Genomic DNA, 17,740 nt, shown 5'->3' with positions numbered 1-17,740 from the left:
TCGGTTCCATAACGTTGTTTCACAAGTCGTGGAAGGTTGGGATGGAGTAGGCGTAGCCAAGTGAGAACAATAAAATTTTCGAGGGATGGAGATAGTTCTTCGTCAGCGTCCGGGATCTCGCCATAATGAGTGATTCCGCTGGATCTGGTGAGTAGGTTGTCCTCAATAAAGGCCATTAAGATTTGGAATAAATCCTCAGGACGCTGTTCAGGCTTCAAAGAAATGTTCGCGAGGTCCAAGAAACGGGAACCAGTTAACTGCAAGCCATAATGCTGTCGGATCGATTGCCAAACGCCGCTAATTGATGTAGAATTCTTGACGATTGAGTTCCGAGAAATGATAGGGGCGTAATTGGCAATTTGGCCGAGCATCATTTCTAAATGTGTTACTTTTTGAGCAGCAGTCCTTCTTCTCGCCGTTGGAACAGATTCAGGATCGTTGGAGAAACCACGTAGGGGTGTAGCGTTTGTTTTTTTACCCCACGATGATCCATCAGTAAGAAAGTCTGCGAAGTTCGGATCGAGGGACAAGATGTACTTTAGATTGTTTTCCCAGGCTTCGATCGAAGTAATAGTTTCATTCGAAGAAAGCGACCACTGTTTCGGCGCTCTGTGTGAAGTCATCACTACGGTTCACGAATTCTGGCTTGATTGCTCAGAGAGGCGGCTAAAATCGAAGAACAGCTTTGATGTTCTTTCCGTGGGTTCTTTGAAAATGTTGCGCTGCCACCACGCCAATAAGTTGAGCCGAAACTCCGAGCGAGAGAACACGTTTATTCACCGAAGGCAAGATGCAAATACAACCCAAACTAAGCAGGCGAAGGTGGTAACAAAGGCACCAAGCTAATTATGCGCGAACTGTGTGACAATGAGGTAACTAAGCGTGCATGCAAAGCGAAACAATAACCCTAACTAAACGACGGCGTGTACAATGGGTTACGCTATGTGACCTAGTGGCGGGAATTACACAACAATGCGAAATATGGCGGAGTGCAGAAACGGGCGCTGCGTATCATCTTTCCTGCACTGCACTACCAAGAGGCCTTAGCTACTACCGGGTGTGTATCACTTCACACAAGAAGAATGGAGTTGTGTAGCAAATTATTTAGAAAGATAAATGAGCCCGAGTCCCGTCTTCGCCATCTTGTTCCACCGACTCGGTCGCACGCACACGGCCGCTCCCTTCGCAACAAAGACAGACCATCCCTTATAAGTTGCAAAACTGAACGCTTTAAAACGAAGTTTTTTTCCGGCGATTTGCCTTTATGCTCATGGCATGTAATTTTGGAACTTGTGGGAATTCAATGTGTAATTTATCCTCTCATTATTGTAAGGCCCAGTCCATTTTGAACACGATGTATTAGTTTTATCTTTGTAAATAATTTCGCAATTCGCTTATTTCTAAGCGCGACGATTTTATCAATAAACCAGACTTACTTACCTTACATGGATTATGGGCACTCGAAAAAAAAAATGTTTTCTGGTCTCTCGAGAGAAATCGGAAGAATTTGGATACATGGGGAAGTATAAAAAGTCACAGAAAAAATAATGGCGTGGAGAGGGCTTACCACTAACACATGATGATGATGACACTATTTCAATAGGGTGTAGCCCTATGAAACTAATTTACAAAATGAATAACTGTCCAAACGTTTAAATGTAGCACAATAAGATACTAGAATGAAACAATGATAAAAATTAAATTACTTAAAACGCCAAGTTATAAAAAAATTGCACTAGAGTTAATTAAGAAATGAAAAAATGAAAACAATATGTCTACTTTAAAAGTGTCAGGCGTGCAAGATGTAGTCAAAGTAGCTTCTTTTGAACTGTTCTAGGTATCACTTATCTATTCCACGATTGAGGAGCATTAAAGAAGGACATTCGTTTTCTGTTATTGGTTTGCGGGATCGCGGGAGGCGATAAGGCATCCGAGGTATAGTATCATGTGACTCACAATATTTCAAGGATGACAGTTTCTCTAAAAGGTAGTCCGGGGCACGTCCATCCAGGAATCCTTTTAAAAAGATTCAGTCCTCTTTCAATGCCGATGTGATCAATTAGTAGCCATCCAAGTTTATAAAATAAGGCTAGAGTTTTCTCCTGAAATGGACAATTTTCTTTTCAAATTTGGTGCCACTGTTCTAGCCGTGGCCCCAAAATATTATTTCTCACGCCTTGCCGTAATATTTCACAGCTGCGCCTGTTCCCTTTCGAAAATCCGGTCAAACCTTCATGTTTGTGGCCGTCATTATGGCTTAAGTACAGGCGTTTAATGTATTATTGTAAAACTCCCTAAAGAAGTCAACATTAGCTGGACGAAACGTTTCGGAGAATAAACAAGTTTACAGATACAGTTCGCAGATTGCTGCTCACATAGTTTAGTTTTTAAAATTATGCGATATTTAATTGGCAGGGATTTTTTGATGCGTGCGAGAAAACTAATGCGCTTTGAAAGCTTCTTCCTAAGATTGGCTACATGGTGTGACCAAGAGAGAATGGGCTCTATTTTTCCCGTCTACGTTGTTGGTTGAATAATAAGCGTATAGAAGGTAGCTTCTCTGTTGTTTTCTCTGTTTTGCCTCGAGTTTTCTCGATGAACGCCGGGGTCAACTACTTTAAATATACTGGTGGCCTAATAGACCATATTCATCAATGGAGACCAATGAATTATTCACTCGTCTGTATTTTGTTCATGGAAAAATTTGAAAGTTAACAGCTTAGGCCCAAGTTTATGCCATGAAGCGCAATGGATAGTATTAATTTTCGTTTTTATTTCAAAGTCAAACGGAAATATCTATTTTCAAGAAAATTGAAAAAAGAAACATGCAATGAATATAAACAGTATTACAACGAGACAAGAAACCGTGTTCATATAGTCAAAAATACAACAAAAGTCGTCTGTCTTGCCAACCAGACGTTACGTTTGGCCAACAAATTGTCAGAAACACAAGAAGGCAGACTATAAACCCCTTCTTATCTCTGTTTTTGGACTTGTGAGGGTGAAGGTGAGTTACGTCTTGCGAAGGTGTGTTAAGCCTTGTGAACCTTGTGACGGTAAATTACGCCTGATGAAGGTGAGTTATGCCTTGTGACTGTAAGTTACGCCTTGCGAAAGTGAGTTACGGCTTGTGACGGTGAGTTACGTCTTGTGAAGGCGAGTTACGTCTTGTGAAGGTGAGTTACGGCTTGTAAAGGTAATTTACGCCTTATGTCTGGACTGTTAGTTACGCCTTTTGACTGTGAGTTACGCCTTGTGACGGTAAGTTACGCCTTGTGACAGTGAGTTACGCCTTGTGACGGTGAGTTACGTCTTGTTACGGTAAGTTACAGCTTGTGACGGTGAGTTACACCTTGTGACGGTGAGTTACGTCTTGTGACGGTGACTTACGCCGTGTGAAGGTGAGTTACACGTTGTAACGGTGAGTTACGGCTTGTGACGGTGAGTTACGGCTTGTGACAGTGAGTTACGCCTTGTGACGGTGAGTTACGCCTTGTGACGGAGAGTTACGGCTTGTGACGGTGAGTTACACCTTGTGACAGTGATTTACGCCTTGTGACGGTGAGTTCCGGCTTGTGACGGTGAGTTCCGGCTTGTGACGGTGAGTTGTGCCTTGTGAAGGTGGATTACGGCTTGTGACGGTAAGTTACGCCTTGGGACAGTGAGTTACGCCTTGTGAAGGTGAGCTACGCTTTGTGAAGGTGAGCTGCGAATTGTGACGGTGAGTTACGGTTTGTGACGGTAAGTTACGCCTTGTGACAGTGAGTTACGTCTTGTGACGGTGAGTTACGCCTTGTGACGGAGAGTTACGGCTTGTGACGGTGAGTTCCGGCTTATGAAGGTGGATTACGGCTAGTGACGGTAAGTTACGCCTTGTGACAGTGAGTTTCGCCTTGTGAAGGTGAGCTACGCCTTGTGGCAGTGAGTTACGCCTTGTAAAGGTGAGTTACACCTTGTGACAGTGAGTTACGTCTTGTGACGGTGAGTTACGCCTTGTGACGGAGAGTTACGGCTTGTGACAGTGAGTTACGCCTTGTGAAGGTGGATTACGGCTTGTGACGGTAAGTTACGCCTTGTGACAGTGAGTTTCGCCTTGTGAAGGTGAGCTACGCCTTGTGACAGTGAGTTACGCCTTGTGACAGTGAGTTACGACTTGTGACGGTAAGTTACGCCTTGTGAAGGTGAGCCTTATGCATTAATAGCACTTGCAACCCGGTGCCCTGTCCATCTTCATCTCATCTTTAGAGCGTTCGTTCACATCCAGCTATAGGATTCTTCAGCGATATTGCACAATATGAACGATGTGACCAGCATCCACCGGCAGAAATTTAAATTTTAAAGCGCGGGATTTTGTTCACAATAGAGTCATGTTTAGTGTATTTGTCACTTTAGTTTCCTACACCTGATTAAACTTTCCAGAGTCAAGACATTCGTTTGACACTTTCCTGGCTGGTGTTATAGGTTTGTCTTGTTTTCTTTGTCCCACAGTTCTTAAATGGGACTTCGATAATAACTTTAACTTAACTTTATTCATTTATATTGCGCAAGTATCAACTAAAAGTTTTCAAATGCGCAATTTTAAGAAAAATGACTCTTCATCTGAATGATAAATGAAACAACCTCGTCCGGGTGTGTAGAGTCTTGAGAAGGACTGCTGTTGAACTGGGCAGAAGTCATTTTCAAAGTTAAGTGATCCAGCGTGTTGGTGGGTATACCTGCGTGTACGGAAGTCACGGCCAGTTTAAGGGGAGAGCAAAGTAAAAGGTAGCGCAGAGCAGACGTCATGTGAGTACAAGAAACAACCAAGAAACTAAAAACAAGCAAGGCAGAAACTTTAATGCGGCACGGCGTCGCAACAATGGATTAGCACTGTGCTTACATCGAAGCGTAGGTTTTCCACTCACTTGAGACTTTCGTTTGAACTTCCTCGAATGCATAAAAAACGAAATGTTACAAAGAAAACTTCATATAATGGCACATGTTTCATTTCAATGAAAACTATCGCTCGCCGTTTGCTGTACAATTTTTAAAACGGTTTTCACTGGAAATGCAAACCCTTTGAGAATAAAACGTTTTGTTTCAGGTATTTCGATATGATTTATATGTGAATGCTATATTATAATACTAATACAATACAGGAAGAATCTTGAACGCGCAAGATTTAAATTGCTTATTGCAACAATTCTTTTGGGCTCTGACCTTTGGTCCAACGATAAACTTCAAGGGAGGATTAATTTCAAAACGTTTTGACAATGGCCAATACGATTAGTATGAAATACGTTCAACTAGCCCAAAGGGCCCCGTCAGTTCTTTTGCTTTAGCCGGTGCAGCTGCACCTGAGTCACGAATTCCATTGCAACGCCAAATGCAACTGTTTCAGTGTTGAATTGATTCCACTGCTTTAGCCAGTACAGCAGCACCTCAGTCACCGATTTCATTTAAAGACCCCGTACAAGTGTGTCAGCTTTAGCCAGTGCAGCAGCACCTGAGTCACCGATTCTATTCTCAGACAAATACAAGTGTGTCAGTGTTAAATTGATTTCCACTGCCTTAGCCAGTGCAGCAGCACCTGAGTTACCGATTCCATTGCGAGACAAACACAAGTCTGTCAGTGTTGAATTGATTTCCACTGCTTTAGCCAGTTCAGCAGCACCTGAGTCACCGATTCCATTGCGAGACAAATCCAAGTTTGTCAGTGTTGAATTGATTTCCACTGCTTTAGCCAGTTCAGCAGCACCTGAGTCACCGATTCCATTCTCAGACAAATCCAACCGTGTCAGTGTTGAATTGATTTCCACTGCTTTAGCCAGTGCAGCAGCACCTGAGTTACCGATTCCATTGCGAGACAAACACAAGTCTGTCAGTGTTGAATTGATTTCCACTGCTTTAGCCAGTGCAGCAGCACCTGACTCAAAGATTCTATTTCCAGACAAATACAAGTGTGTCAGTGTTGAATTGATTTCCACTGCCTTAGCCAGTGCAGCAGCACCTGAGTTACCGATTCCATTGCGAGACAAACACAAGTTTGTCAGTGTTGAATTGATTTCCACTGCTTTAGCCAGTGCAGCAGCACCTGAGTCACCGATTCTATTCTCAGACAGATACAAGTGTGTCAGTGTTAAATTGATTTCCACTGCCTTAGCCAGTGCAGCAGCACCTGAGTTACCGATTCCATTGCGAGACAAACACAAGTGTGTCAGTGTTGAATTGATTTCCACTGCTTTAGCCAGTTCAGCAGCACCTGAGTCACCGATTCTATTCTCAGACAAATCCAACTTTGTCAGTGTTGAATTGATTGCCACTGCTTTAGCCAGTGCAGCAGCACCTGAGTTACCGATTCCATTGCAAGACAAATCCAACTTTGTCAGTGTTGAATTGATTGCCACTGCTTTAGCCAGTTCAGCAGCACCTGAGTCACCGATTCTATTCTCAGACAAATCCAACTTTGTCAGTGTTGAATTGATTTCCACTGCTTTAGCCAGTGCAGCAGCACCTGAGTCACCGATTTCATTCACAGACAAATCCAAGTATATCAGTGTTGAATTGATTTCCACTGCTTTAGCCAGTGCAGCAGCACCTGAGTCACCGATTCTATTCACACGCAAATACAACTCTGTCAGTGTTGAATTGATTTCCACTGCTTTAGCCAGTGCAGCAGCACCTGAGTCACCGATTCCATTCCCAGACAAATCCAACTCTGTCAGTGTTGAATTGATTTCCACTGCTTTAGCCAGTGCAGCAGCACCCGAGTAACCGATTCTATTGTAAGGCAAATCCAACTCTGTCAGTGTTGAATTGATTTCCACTGCTTTAGCCAGTGCAGCAGCACCTGAGTCACCGATTCCATTGTGAGACAAATGCAAGCGCGTCAGTGTTGAATTGATTTCCACTGCTTTAGCCAGTGCAGCAACACCTGACTCACCGATTCCATAGTAAAGCAAATCCAACTTTGTCACCGTTGAGTTTGTCGCCATTGCGTGAGCCAGTAGAGCAGCGCCACTTTCACCTATCTGCTTTCCACAAGAAATACGCTGAATTTCAAGAAGCGAACCAAGAGTACGCGCCAGTTCTTTTTCAAAGGTACCCTGTTCTTTTTCACATTCCTTAACACAATTCAATGCAGTCCATAGGTAGTCATTACTCTCCTTCCAATTTGATTGGTTAATTTGACTTGCTATACTTGCCATAAGTGCCGCGGCTTTTGCCTCACACTGCTGAGCCAAGATACCACAGGTAAACATAAGCACCTGTTGAAACTCCCTAAAATATCTTGTGTCAGCAACTAAGCCATCAGGATTAATTTCCTCATCGATAAGGTGGCAACTTAGATAAACTGCAGCGAAGAACTCCTGAAAGCTCTTATGTAGGAAGCCATAGCAGCGGCCCGGTCTTCGTTTGCTGCGTCCAGGCTGAGCCGACAGAAATCCCAATTCAGGTATTAAGGTGCTGGTACCATTTTGGAATGCACTGTCGTCGAAATACATCTCATCGTTGAGCAAGCCATTCAATGCTATACAACCAAGATGCTTCAATTCAGTGTGGTATAATTGTGTTAGGTCTTCGTCTGTTTCTGGTAATTCTTTCTTTCTCCTATACTTTCTCAGCACACACTGCACTATTTCGTGGTAAAGCAGAGTTCTACCTTTCGGCAAATCTCCTTGGAAGTCTTCGCAAAGGAGGCAAAGAAGGGCTGTATTTAATGGATTTGCAGTTATTTCGCTAAGGCTCTTGTCTGTCCACAGCTTGACCAAGAGCTTTTGCGCCAAATGCCTCTCGGTTTTGAAATATTTTCGGATAAAATCTTCAGCATCGTTTTTCGTAAATCCTTCGACCTCTAGCAGGGTGTCACAGCATTCCCGTACTGATATCCCAGTTTCATGGCGAGCCGTAACCACTAAGTAACATTTTGAAAGTATTCTTCCTTGAATGACTTCTTTGTAGACGGATAATTTATGGGTTGGCAACTCATCCAACCCGTCAAGTACTAGCAAAACTTTTGACTGATGTTCCCAAACGAAGGTGAAGAATTTCTCTCTTTCTTCTTTCTTCATGTCTTTTGGTAAAAGCTGGTCATCAATAGCCTCCCGTAACTCAGAGCTAATGTCTTTACATTTCAACAACAGCAATACTTGCACATCAGGAAATGAATCATCAGCTTTACAGTTCTTGGCCCAGTCGTAAGCAATCTTGTTACAATAGGTTGTCTTTCCCACGCCTGGCTGTCCTTCAATCAAAACCTTTCTGGGTTGTGGACATTCCTCATGTGGTTTGAAGATTTCCAACATGTTGACCATGGAGTCGGTCTTTACCCCTCGTTCTTTTTTCCTGCTGACCATTTTAAGCCTGGTAAAAATGTTGTCAATATGGAATCGAAATTCTTCGCACCATGGGAATGGTGCAAGCCATCCTTCACGTCTTTTGTACAGTTCTCGAATAACGTCGATGAAGTCAGCCGCTGGCACATAAGCATCTGAAAAAAAGAAAGACATTACTTGAAAATAAAAACGCCGTTGTTCTCACAGTGTTAAATACTTAAGAATGATACTTACACTTTAGCTGTGTTGACGTCGACTGTACGTATAGTTGATAGTGAAATATGTGATAGAGTCATATATATAAAATGAACTTCGTATTGTGACGACTCTAAGTGAAAATGACTATCGCAATTCAGAGAGTAAGTTCGGCAGTTGCAAAGGAAGCCTAAAATTAAATTCCCGGAACTGGACTTGAACCCATAAGTATCTGATTGTCCTACGCTGCTCTATCATCTGATCTCTCAAGCCATCTGGAAGTGAGTCCATTGTGCGCTCATAGAGCATTGCAGCACAATCGCACAGTCATAGGTCCGAGTTCAGTTGAGACCTGAATTTTTTTCAGGTCTTCTTTGCTTCTTTGCAAGTCCCCCTATTAATCCAGTGATCATTTTCGCTTCCAGTCAGTTAAAATAATGATGCATTTCCCCCTACCACGAAATACTTGGAAGTTAAAAAATTATGCCCAAAAAATATGCAATTATAACAATTACTTAGGCCAACTGCGAGTTGGCGACATCATCGTCAATGCTTCTCTCATTATTCTCTCATTATAATGCACTACTGTATTGATGACTCAAAAGATATATTAAGTTCCTTTGATTCATTTTATCAAGAGGTATATACCCTCTGCCAAAAAGCCCAGTCATACGGCAACATTTTTCGCGCGACTAGTCGCGCAACAATGTTGCGTTGTAAGTTGAGATGGTAAAGCGACGTCTACTTTTTGCAAGATAAAAATTTGGTACGCATGAAGGTGGTAATACGCGCAACAAACCATCTCAAACTGCAAGCAACATTGCTGCGCGACTAGTTGCACAAAAAATGCGCCCCCTACACAGAATACTTGGGGCTTAAAAATAATGTCCAAAAAATACACAATTATTTAGTCTAATTGCGAGCTTGTGATACCAGTTTCAATACTGCAATATTGTATATCATGACTCAAAAGGTTGCAAGTTTGGATTCCATCTAAAGGTATTAAAATATCCTCCAAGTTGATCTCAGTAAATGCAAAACTTATGACTGTGTGCACATTTTAGATACCGTGGTGTGATTTCTAGCAATTTCTGTCAATCCATCTCATGAATTATGCGATTCTTCACTGTACCTTCAGTCTCTCCATGCTTAGTATTCGAACTGTCTCCCTGTGACTTCAACTGCTTCAGCATTTCTTTAAACAGTAAAATTAAAGGATGAACCAGTGAGGGTTACTTTTTGTGTATTTTGAAACCGTCAAACCTTCGTTAGGAATAAATGGCTTTCGGTTGCTTGGCGATTGGACATCAAACTACTGAATCTGATACTGCCTTTGGGTCAATTAGCCATGCTTGTATGCTGGAATTGTTACTCGAGAAGCACTAGTGAATGAAGTTTGTTTGTACAAATTGAATTTTGTTTCTCTCATATATTAAACTTTCTTTTTAAAAGAAAAGTACGGGAAAACTCGTAAGACCATCTTGCTTAGTAGTTAGTACAATGACTGCCAATGACTCTGAAGAGCTATTTCATTCTATGCTATGAAAAATGCACAAGCAGTCTTGCAAAAAAAGAGCAAGAACTTCTACTTCACTTCATTAATTGATAAAGCATATCAAACGCATCACATCAATATAAATTAATACACATATATATTAATACAAATAAATATTAATCTGAATAAGAAAAGTTATATACAAATAAAATAATACTAAATAATTTATGTGATGAAATAATTTGAAAACCACTTTTCAGCTTCAATGAGGTGGTCAAGTAGAGCGGCCTTAAACATTAACAATATTACCTGGAAGTCTATTCCATTGATTAATTGACCATGGAAAAATGTTGTTTGCGTGCTGATTATAATTTAAGTGTGAGAATAAGTCAATTAAGATAATATTAAAATTTCCATACAATGTATTTAAGCTAAAATATGTTAAATCACAAAGTATGAATATAAGTGGGATAAAACTACGGCCTGGACTGTTTCCACATCGCATATATAAAAAACTACTTGTTCTGTTCGTACAAAGCTTCGGCATATTAAAATGGCGCTGTCGTCTTAGGTTATAGCGTGAGTCTTAAAAACGTTTTGGAGTTTCCACACCTTGAAGAACGAAGTAAAGAAGTAAGATACAAATCCCTCTCGATATCAACAGTGCGATAGACAATCCGATGAAACATTGATAATCGAGAGAGAATCTGTCTACCTTCAAGGGATGGCCACTCCAATTTATTTAACATATTAGTTACTACTCCTGGTTTTTTTTTAATATTTATTAAAACAAAGCCTAGCTGCTGAACGTTGGATCATGTCACGATGTGTCTTTTGGAAATATGGATACCAAGCAGAATTTGCATATTCTATCTTAGGCCTTACCAGACTTTATAAAGCTTGGATTTACAGGCTACAGAAGCATTTCTAAAATTCCTCCTAGTAAGGCCAAAATGCTCTGACCATTTAAGATCTTCAGAAAGTATAACACCTAAGTAAGAATGGTGATGAACTCTAGTCAAAACATGATTATTAAGAACATATGTTGCATGTAAATTAGCTTTCTTAGGAGAAAAACAGATGGTATGACATTTTTCAACATTAAAGAACATTTGCCAGTCTCTTTCCCATTTAGCTAAAGCATCTAAATATTTCTGTACGACTTCACAATCAGCTGGACTATTTATACTACGATATAGAAAACAGTCGTCTGCAAACAACCTCATTGTTGATGAAATACATAAAGGTAGGTCATTAATGTAAATAAGGAACAGTAATGGCCGCAGAACCATGCCTTGCGGAATTCCCGATGTCACAAAACACGGATTTGATAAAACACCCTCCAAGGCTATTCACGGACTTGCACCACCATACATTAGTGATTTAAGTACTGTTAAGCCTAAGTCCTCTTATAATCTAAGATCAAATAGTAGTCTTTTACTGGAGCCGCCTAAGGAGAAAATGCTTCCTACGCTTGGTGCCAGGTCTTTTTATGCTGCTGCACCATGTCTGTCGAATAGCCTGCCGGCTGAGTTGCGTGACATTCTATCACTACCTAATTTTAAACAAAAACTGACGACCCACCTTATTCGCGCAGGCTAGAACCTTTTTCTTATTAACTTATTAATTTATTTTATTAATTAATTTTTATTCAATTGGTTTCAATTGTACCACCATATAATTTGAATAAGGTTTTTACGTGAATTATTGTAAAGCGCTACTGATCATTCTTATGTAAATAGCGCTGTATAAGTCTTTTATTAGTATTATTATTGTTATTATTATTATTATTATTATTATTATTATTATTATTATTATTATTATTACTATTATTTAGGCTACCTTATGTGTCCTCTTCGTAAGAAGCACTTGGATCCAGGACAATAACCTGCCCTGAATTCCATAATGGCTTAGCTTATGGAGCAGCCTCCGATGAGATACTCTATCAAATGCGTTAGAAAAATCTAATATGAAGGCATCAACCTGTTTCTTGGAATTCATTGCACTAACTAGATCGTGTATTGTCCTTATAAGTCGGGTTTCACAATTTCTTCGCTTTCGAAAGCCATATTGAAAGTTACGAAGCACACTATGATCTTCTAAATGCTTCCAAATATGATGAGATATAATATGTTCTAATATTTTTTATGTTACTGAAGTAAGGGATATTGGTCTATAATTGTTTGCTAGTGATCTTTTAACTTTTCTAAAATTTGAACAACATAAGCTTTAATCCTGTGATTTGATAATTGACCCAGATCTAATGACTGTTGGAAAAGTGAGGCAAGAATGGGTGCCAACTCATGTGATAGCTCCTTCAAAATATAGGTTGGCATGCCATCTGGCCCACTCGCTTTATTTAAAATAGAGATTCTGAAAGTTTCTGAACACCCAAGGATGTTACCATTATCTGATTCACATTTGGGCATGACAGACTAGAAGCGTCAAAAACAATAAAAGTGCCAAAAACACCCAGTTGATCGTTTCAAGAGAATCTGATGAGTTTTGGTTCCTAAATAGGTTTCAATTTTCAGTTATTTTGTCCAATAAAACAGCCTTAATATCTGCAAAAGTCCATCTTGATTAGTATTTAGTAGGTTGACTACTAATGATTCTGACGAGCTACATGTAGTTCATTTCACATAATAAAAAAAGCACAAGCAGTCTTGCAAAAAAGAGCAAAAAGTGTCAAAAACACCCAGTTGATCGTTTACCTCAGACTTGCGTAATCACTTTCATAAGACCCCAAAATACGAGTGGAGATAAGGCTTGAGCCATTCACAAGTTAAAAACCATAAAATATCAAATAACGCAGTGAAAAAAAAAAGGTTCTTGCTCGATCCCCTCATTTCCGCTCAGTTAACTCAATAAGTCAATAAAATGCATGAACTCACCATGTGTCTCTTTTAGTGTGTCTTTGCTGCTGGCTACATCTGTTTCAAGCTTCTTCAGGATGTCTTAATGAAATCGAATCAACACATTGATTAAACAATCAATAAAATAAAATAAATGCTAATAAAGAGTACAGTAATACGTACAAAGAGGGGTGAAAGGTAATCTCTAATTCATTACCAAGAACAAAAACCAAACAAAGATGAATGAAGAGGACTTGACATGAAATATGTTTATAAAAACAGAGATAGAGACTACTTCGGCATTGACATGTTGTCACTGAAGCATTTGGCAAGATTTCCACACAGGCCTCTACTTCAACATGCACGGGCTCCTTTGTTTTAAGATGACTATGGCAGTTGCACTTTTTTCGCCTGAAAAAATTCCAGTCCTGAGCTGGACTCGAACCCATGACCCTGGGACTATCCCACACTGCTCGATCATCTGATCTTGCAAGCTATCTCTGTGGGATTTGCTGAGTTGCTAGTTCATACTACATCTCAGATGGCTGAGACGGTAGAGCATTGCAGCGCTATGGCAAGGTCATAAGTGTTACTCCCATTCAGACCAGCATTTGTTTTCGTAACTGTCTAAGTCGCCCTCTAAACTCAAGTGATGATACACCCTTCCCCCTACACAGAATACTTGGAGATTAAAAATAATGTCCAAAAAATACACAATTATTTAGTCTAATTGCGAGTTTGTGATACCAGTGTCAATACTGCAATATTGTATATGATGACTAGAAAGGTTGCAAGTTTGGATTCCATCTAAAGGTATTAAAATATCCTCTAAACTAAGTTGATCTTAGTAAATGCAAGGCTTATGAATGCGTGCACATTTAGGTGGCTTTGTAAGATTTCTGGCAGTCTCTGTCAATCCATCTAATGATTTACGCTAGTCATGACTGTACCTTCTGTCTCTCCAAGTTTAGTAATCGAACTTGCTCCCTGCAACTTCAACTGCTGGAGTGAATCTTTAAAAAGTAAAATAATTATGGGGTGAGCCAGTGAGCATTGCGGTTTGTATATTTTGAAAGCCAAATCTTTGTCACGAATAAACGGCTTCAGGGAGATCAGCGATCGGACTTAGAATTACAGAAACAAATGTCGCCTTCATTTCATTTAGCCGTATTTTCGTACCCTGGAACAAAAATTGTTAGTCTGGAGGCAATAGTTGTAGTTGTTACCCTACTAAGTGGTGCTTTGTCACGTTTAGCGAATTCAGGAGAATATGACGAGTTCCGCCTTCTTAAATTGGGTTCAAAATTTCAGTAAAGGTATTTGTTTGCCAATTAATGAGTCCCTAAGGGTCAGTGACATAAAAAGTGGGGAAAGCCGTGGGGGATATTCGCATGCCCAGGAGAGGGGCATGTTCAACTGAGGGTAATGATGATTACTCCTCCCCCCACCCTTTGCAAGGCTTGTGAAACTAGAAGAGGAGGAACACAAATTCTCCTTTTATCTATTTATTTTTTAAATCAATTATAATTATTATGTTAATTATTATGTTAATCACTATTTTTTGACAAAATTTGGGTGGCAGGGAAGGCAGAGCCTAAGCCCCCTAGGGTAGCGGTGTCCCTAGGAGGATCCCCTAGAGTAGCGGTGTCTCTAGAGGCAACCCTACGTTAGAATGTAACATAGGGTGGACCAGACGAGGGGTGCCCTTCTGGAAGGAGAATAGGTCAGATGGTGAGTTGTACCATCTTGGAGTAAGCAATCCGGACCTACTGCCGAGGAGGGCTGTCCCACCTACTGTGGGGTAAAGTGCAGCCCAGGGTGCACTTCCCTGCCACGATTGTGTGAGCCAAAAATATTCTGGTCAAGAATGGGGGAACACAATCACCCCACAGTAAATTGTGTGGACGTTGGCTGGAATACCAACTGCTACATGTAGAAGAAATAGTATACGATATAGGCATGCATAGCTCTCAGGGGGAGCAAAAAACCCATTTCGCCTCGTTTGGTTTGCACATGTATGTTTACATGCAGGGCTAGGGAAACAGCTGTTAGGGAACCAGGTCTAGCTTCTGATGCCACCCAAGAATAATGTTACTGTTTAAATTAGGAAGAGACATATTGAAGAGTACCTAGTAGTCATGATCCTGGTCAACAGGTAGACAACAAAGAGGGTCTAACCTACAACAATTATTATTACTTCAGTTCATTGTCAGTTGTTTAGGGATAGCCAGCAGTGTCTCTTGAGGAGTTCTTATGTAACGTTCATAGCAGTCAAAAGACCAGCGGCCCAGTACCTTGATTAACCAGGCAGGAATCCCTGCAGCAGCTGCAGTAGTCGCAGCACCAATACGGAAGCTATGTGAGAAATAGTGTTGAGGTTGTATGCCGCATTGCTGCAGGACATCACGGAGTTCATAAGTAAGGAGAGTTCGGGTAAGCCACTTGCCACTGGTGAAGGTGAACAGGGGGCCTGCTGATGATGGTTGGCATTGAAACACGTAGTCTTTCATAGCCATAACAGCACAGATGGAGGTAGTGGACCTTGCTAGGGTTAGGGTGCAACCATTGCGGAAGGGATCTGCTTTGGATCCGTTTAATTGTGACTAGCATGTAGTCAGGAGATTCAACATGAGGCATAAAGGTGACATCCTTAAAGCAGAGGTGAGTTGCGGGGTCGAAGGCGTGGTCATTACAGGTAAATTCGCTTGAACGTAAAAAACCGAAAAAGGCTAAGGTGAAGGCTGCCCAGAGCATAATGTGATTGAGGTCACAAGTCAAGTGCAGTCGGTAAAAGTTGAAAATAAACTGCAGGATTTGGATTGTAATTGGGTAGCGATCTAATTTAACGGGGATGTGGGAACGTTTGATCCCATTAAGGACCTTCTGGAGTCGAAACATTTCTGGGAGTTTTAAGGGAAAGTTGTGTAGCCTATGGAGGTCTTGAACGGCAAACAGGTAAAGCTTAATGGTATTGTAGGAAACTGTATTGGCTAAATGGGAGACAAAATAAATCAGAGTAATTTCAGATGCGGGGAGAAGGGGTGCAGAGGGGCTGATTAACCCTTGCATAAGGCAAAAGGAAATAAAATGGTTTTGACCGACACTATAAGAACGTTTAGTAGCTGGAGCAAGGGACGCACCAAGGTAGTGGGAAACGGAAGCTGTTAAATTGACGTCGCTGATAGAGGGATGGCGCAGGGGGAGGGTGAGGTGTTGGGAGCCAGGTGACGGAAGCGGTCCATCTGAAAACAGAACAAAGAATCAGCTATTGAATTATCTAGGCCTGGGATATGTCTAGCGGTGAAGAAAAAGTTGTGTTCTAAGGTAAGAATTGTAATGGCCCGTACGAGGTCCATGATCCTAGGGGACTTGGAGCGTTTGGAGTTGATGATGGAGACAACTGGCAGGTTGTTGCACCACATACAAATATGTTTGCCTGACCACGAAGGGCCCCAGAGGTAGCAGGCAATGTAAATTGCAAACAGTTCCTGCCAGTCAATGCTGATACCCATGGTGGGGTTAAGGAGGTGTTGAGGGAGCCAAGGAGCCTGAAACCATTCCCCATTGAGATAGCCACCATACCCGTGGGATCGAGAGGCGTCCGTAAATAATTGCAGGTCAGGTGAGGAGAGAAGGTCACCCCCCTCCTTTCCTGGGTGGGCTGCAGTGCATCCAGGCTTGTTGCATTGGTGAGTGTAGGGGCAGGGGGTGCGGGCGCAAGGGACCCCTTTGTTGAAGTTGAAGCAGAGGTCACCACGCTTGGAGCCTGAAGAGTCTGTAGACCTGGGGGAAAGGGGGCAGGAATCGGTTACGTGATCCGAGCTGCAGGCCTTACAAAGTATGGCTTTTGGGACACCGGTAAAGGTGTCTAGGTACAACTGAACATCCCTCTGGCCCCAGTTAATGGAAAGGCTGTGAGAGGCTCTCCGGCAAAATTCCATATCATACAAATACTACGCCATAGCGAGGAACTTACGGGCTGACTCACGTATCAATTGCTGGTAGGCAAATAGGTCCACCCCCCGGGATGGGTAGGAGGAGAGGAGTACAGAGGAGTAAATGGCAAAAGTGTCGAGCCATCGGTCGATCCCAGTCCTTTTGGGGCACTTAGCCTGGGATGGGAGGGGTAAAGTAAGGCCCTCGTTTCCTACTTGTAGTGTAAGCTGGGAGTAGAGACGAAAAAGGAAGAAGGCTAGCAAGGTCCATGTACTCACCGTTTGTTATGGCTGTGATGCAGCTGTTGGAGAGATGGCTGGCGATAGAAGGGACTCTGTAGTTGGTATGCAGGAGGACTGCGTCTTCCGGTGTGCCAAGATTCAAAACTTGCTGAGAGGAGGACAGCGAGAAATCCACAGAGGATGGAGTCTGTTGTTGTCTGCCATTGCGAACCGGTAGGAGAGAGGGATCTGGTGCAAGGCTGGTAACGCCTGGCAGTTGTTGCTGAGCAGTTGAAACAGCGCCAGATGTTGAGCTCGATGGCAAGTTGCTCGCGGAGTTGAGGGTTGCCAATTTTTGCTCCACGATAGAGGCAATCGTGGAGGCCAACTGCTGATCCGGCATGATCGCAGGCCGGTAGATGTGGGTGTGGAGGCCTGAGAATCATTCGCTTGGAGGCGAGCGACGAGCTGCTGCTGTGGCCCTGATTGTACCAGGTGGTGCTGGGACGAAAGTAACCATAGCGTCTCGCTCGGCATTGCTGTGTACTGCGTCGTTTGTACAGCATTTGCAGAGTTAGCACGGGTATTTGACTGAGCCGTGGTAGGCGGAACCGTAGGGCGTTGGCTGCTTTGAGATTTACGTTGTTTCGGCATGATATGTGCACGTAGGGAAAAAGTGATCTTAAAGAGTGCAACTCAAGGTACTTGCTTGAAGAGCAAAGC

The 17,740-nt window shown here is 42.0% G+C and overlaps 1 protein-coding gene and 1 pseudogene across 4 annotated transcripts in view; both read right to left on the bottom strand.

Annotated features, from left to right (window-relative positions):
• Positions 1 to 2,806: 2,806 nt before the first annotated feature.
• LOC137997812 (NLR family CARD domain-containing protein 3-like) overlaps positions 2,807 to 17,740 on the bottom strand; it is a 27,902-nt gene continuing 12,968 nt past the window's right edge. For 3 of the 4 annotated variants that reach the window (XM_068844073.1, XM_068844075.1, XM_068844074.1), the window contains 4 exons: positions 13,811 to 13,873; positions 12,900 to 12,962; positions 9,643 to 9,705; positions 2,807 to 8,470 (listed from right to left, as the gene is read on the bottom strand). In XM_068844073.1, coding sequence (XP_068700174.1) covers positions 5,439 to 8,470; positions 9,643 to 9,705; positions 12,900 to 12,962; positions 13,811 to 13,873 — 3,221 coding nt within the window. In that variant the 3' untranslated portion in view covers positions 2,807 to 5,438. The remainder of the gene's footprint in view (positions 8,471 to 9,642; positions 9,706 to 12,899; positions 12,963 to 13,810; positions 13,874 to 17,740) is intronic. The other variant, XM_068844076.1, reaches the window with a different exon arrangement.
• Positions 14,990 to 15,929, bottom strand: LOC137994294 (integrase/recombinase xerD homolog; annotated as a pseudogene).

Source organism: Montipora foliosa, chromosome 3, assembly GCF_036669935.1.
Source record: "Montipora foliosa isolate CH-2021 chromosome 3, ASM3666993v2, whole genome shotgun sequence".
Lineage (NCBI taxonomy): Eukaryota > Metazoa > Cnidaria > Anthozoa > Scleractinia > Acroporidae > Montipora > Montipora foliosa.
This window is presented reverse-complemented; position numbering and strand designations above follow the sequence as displayed.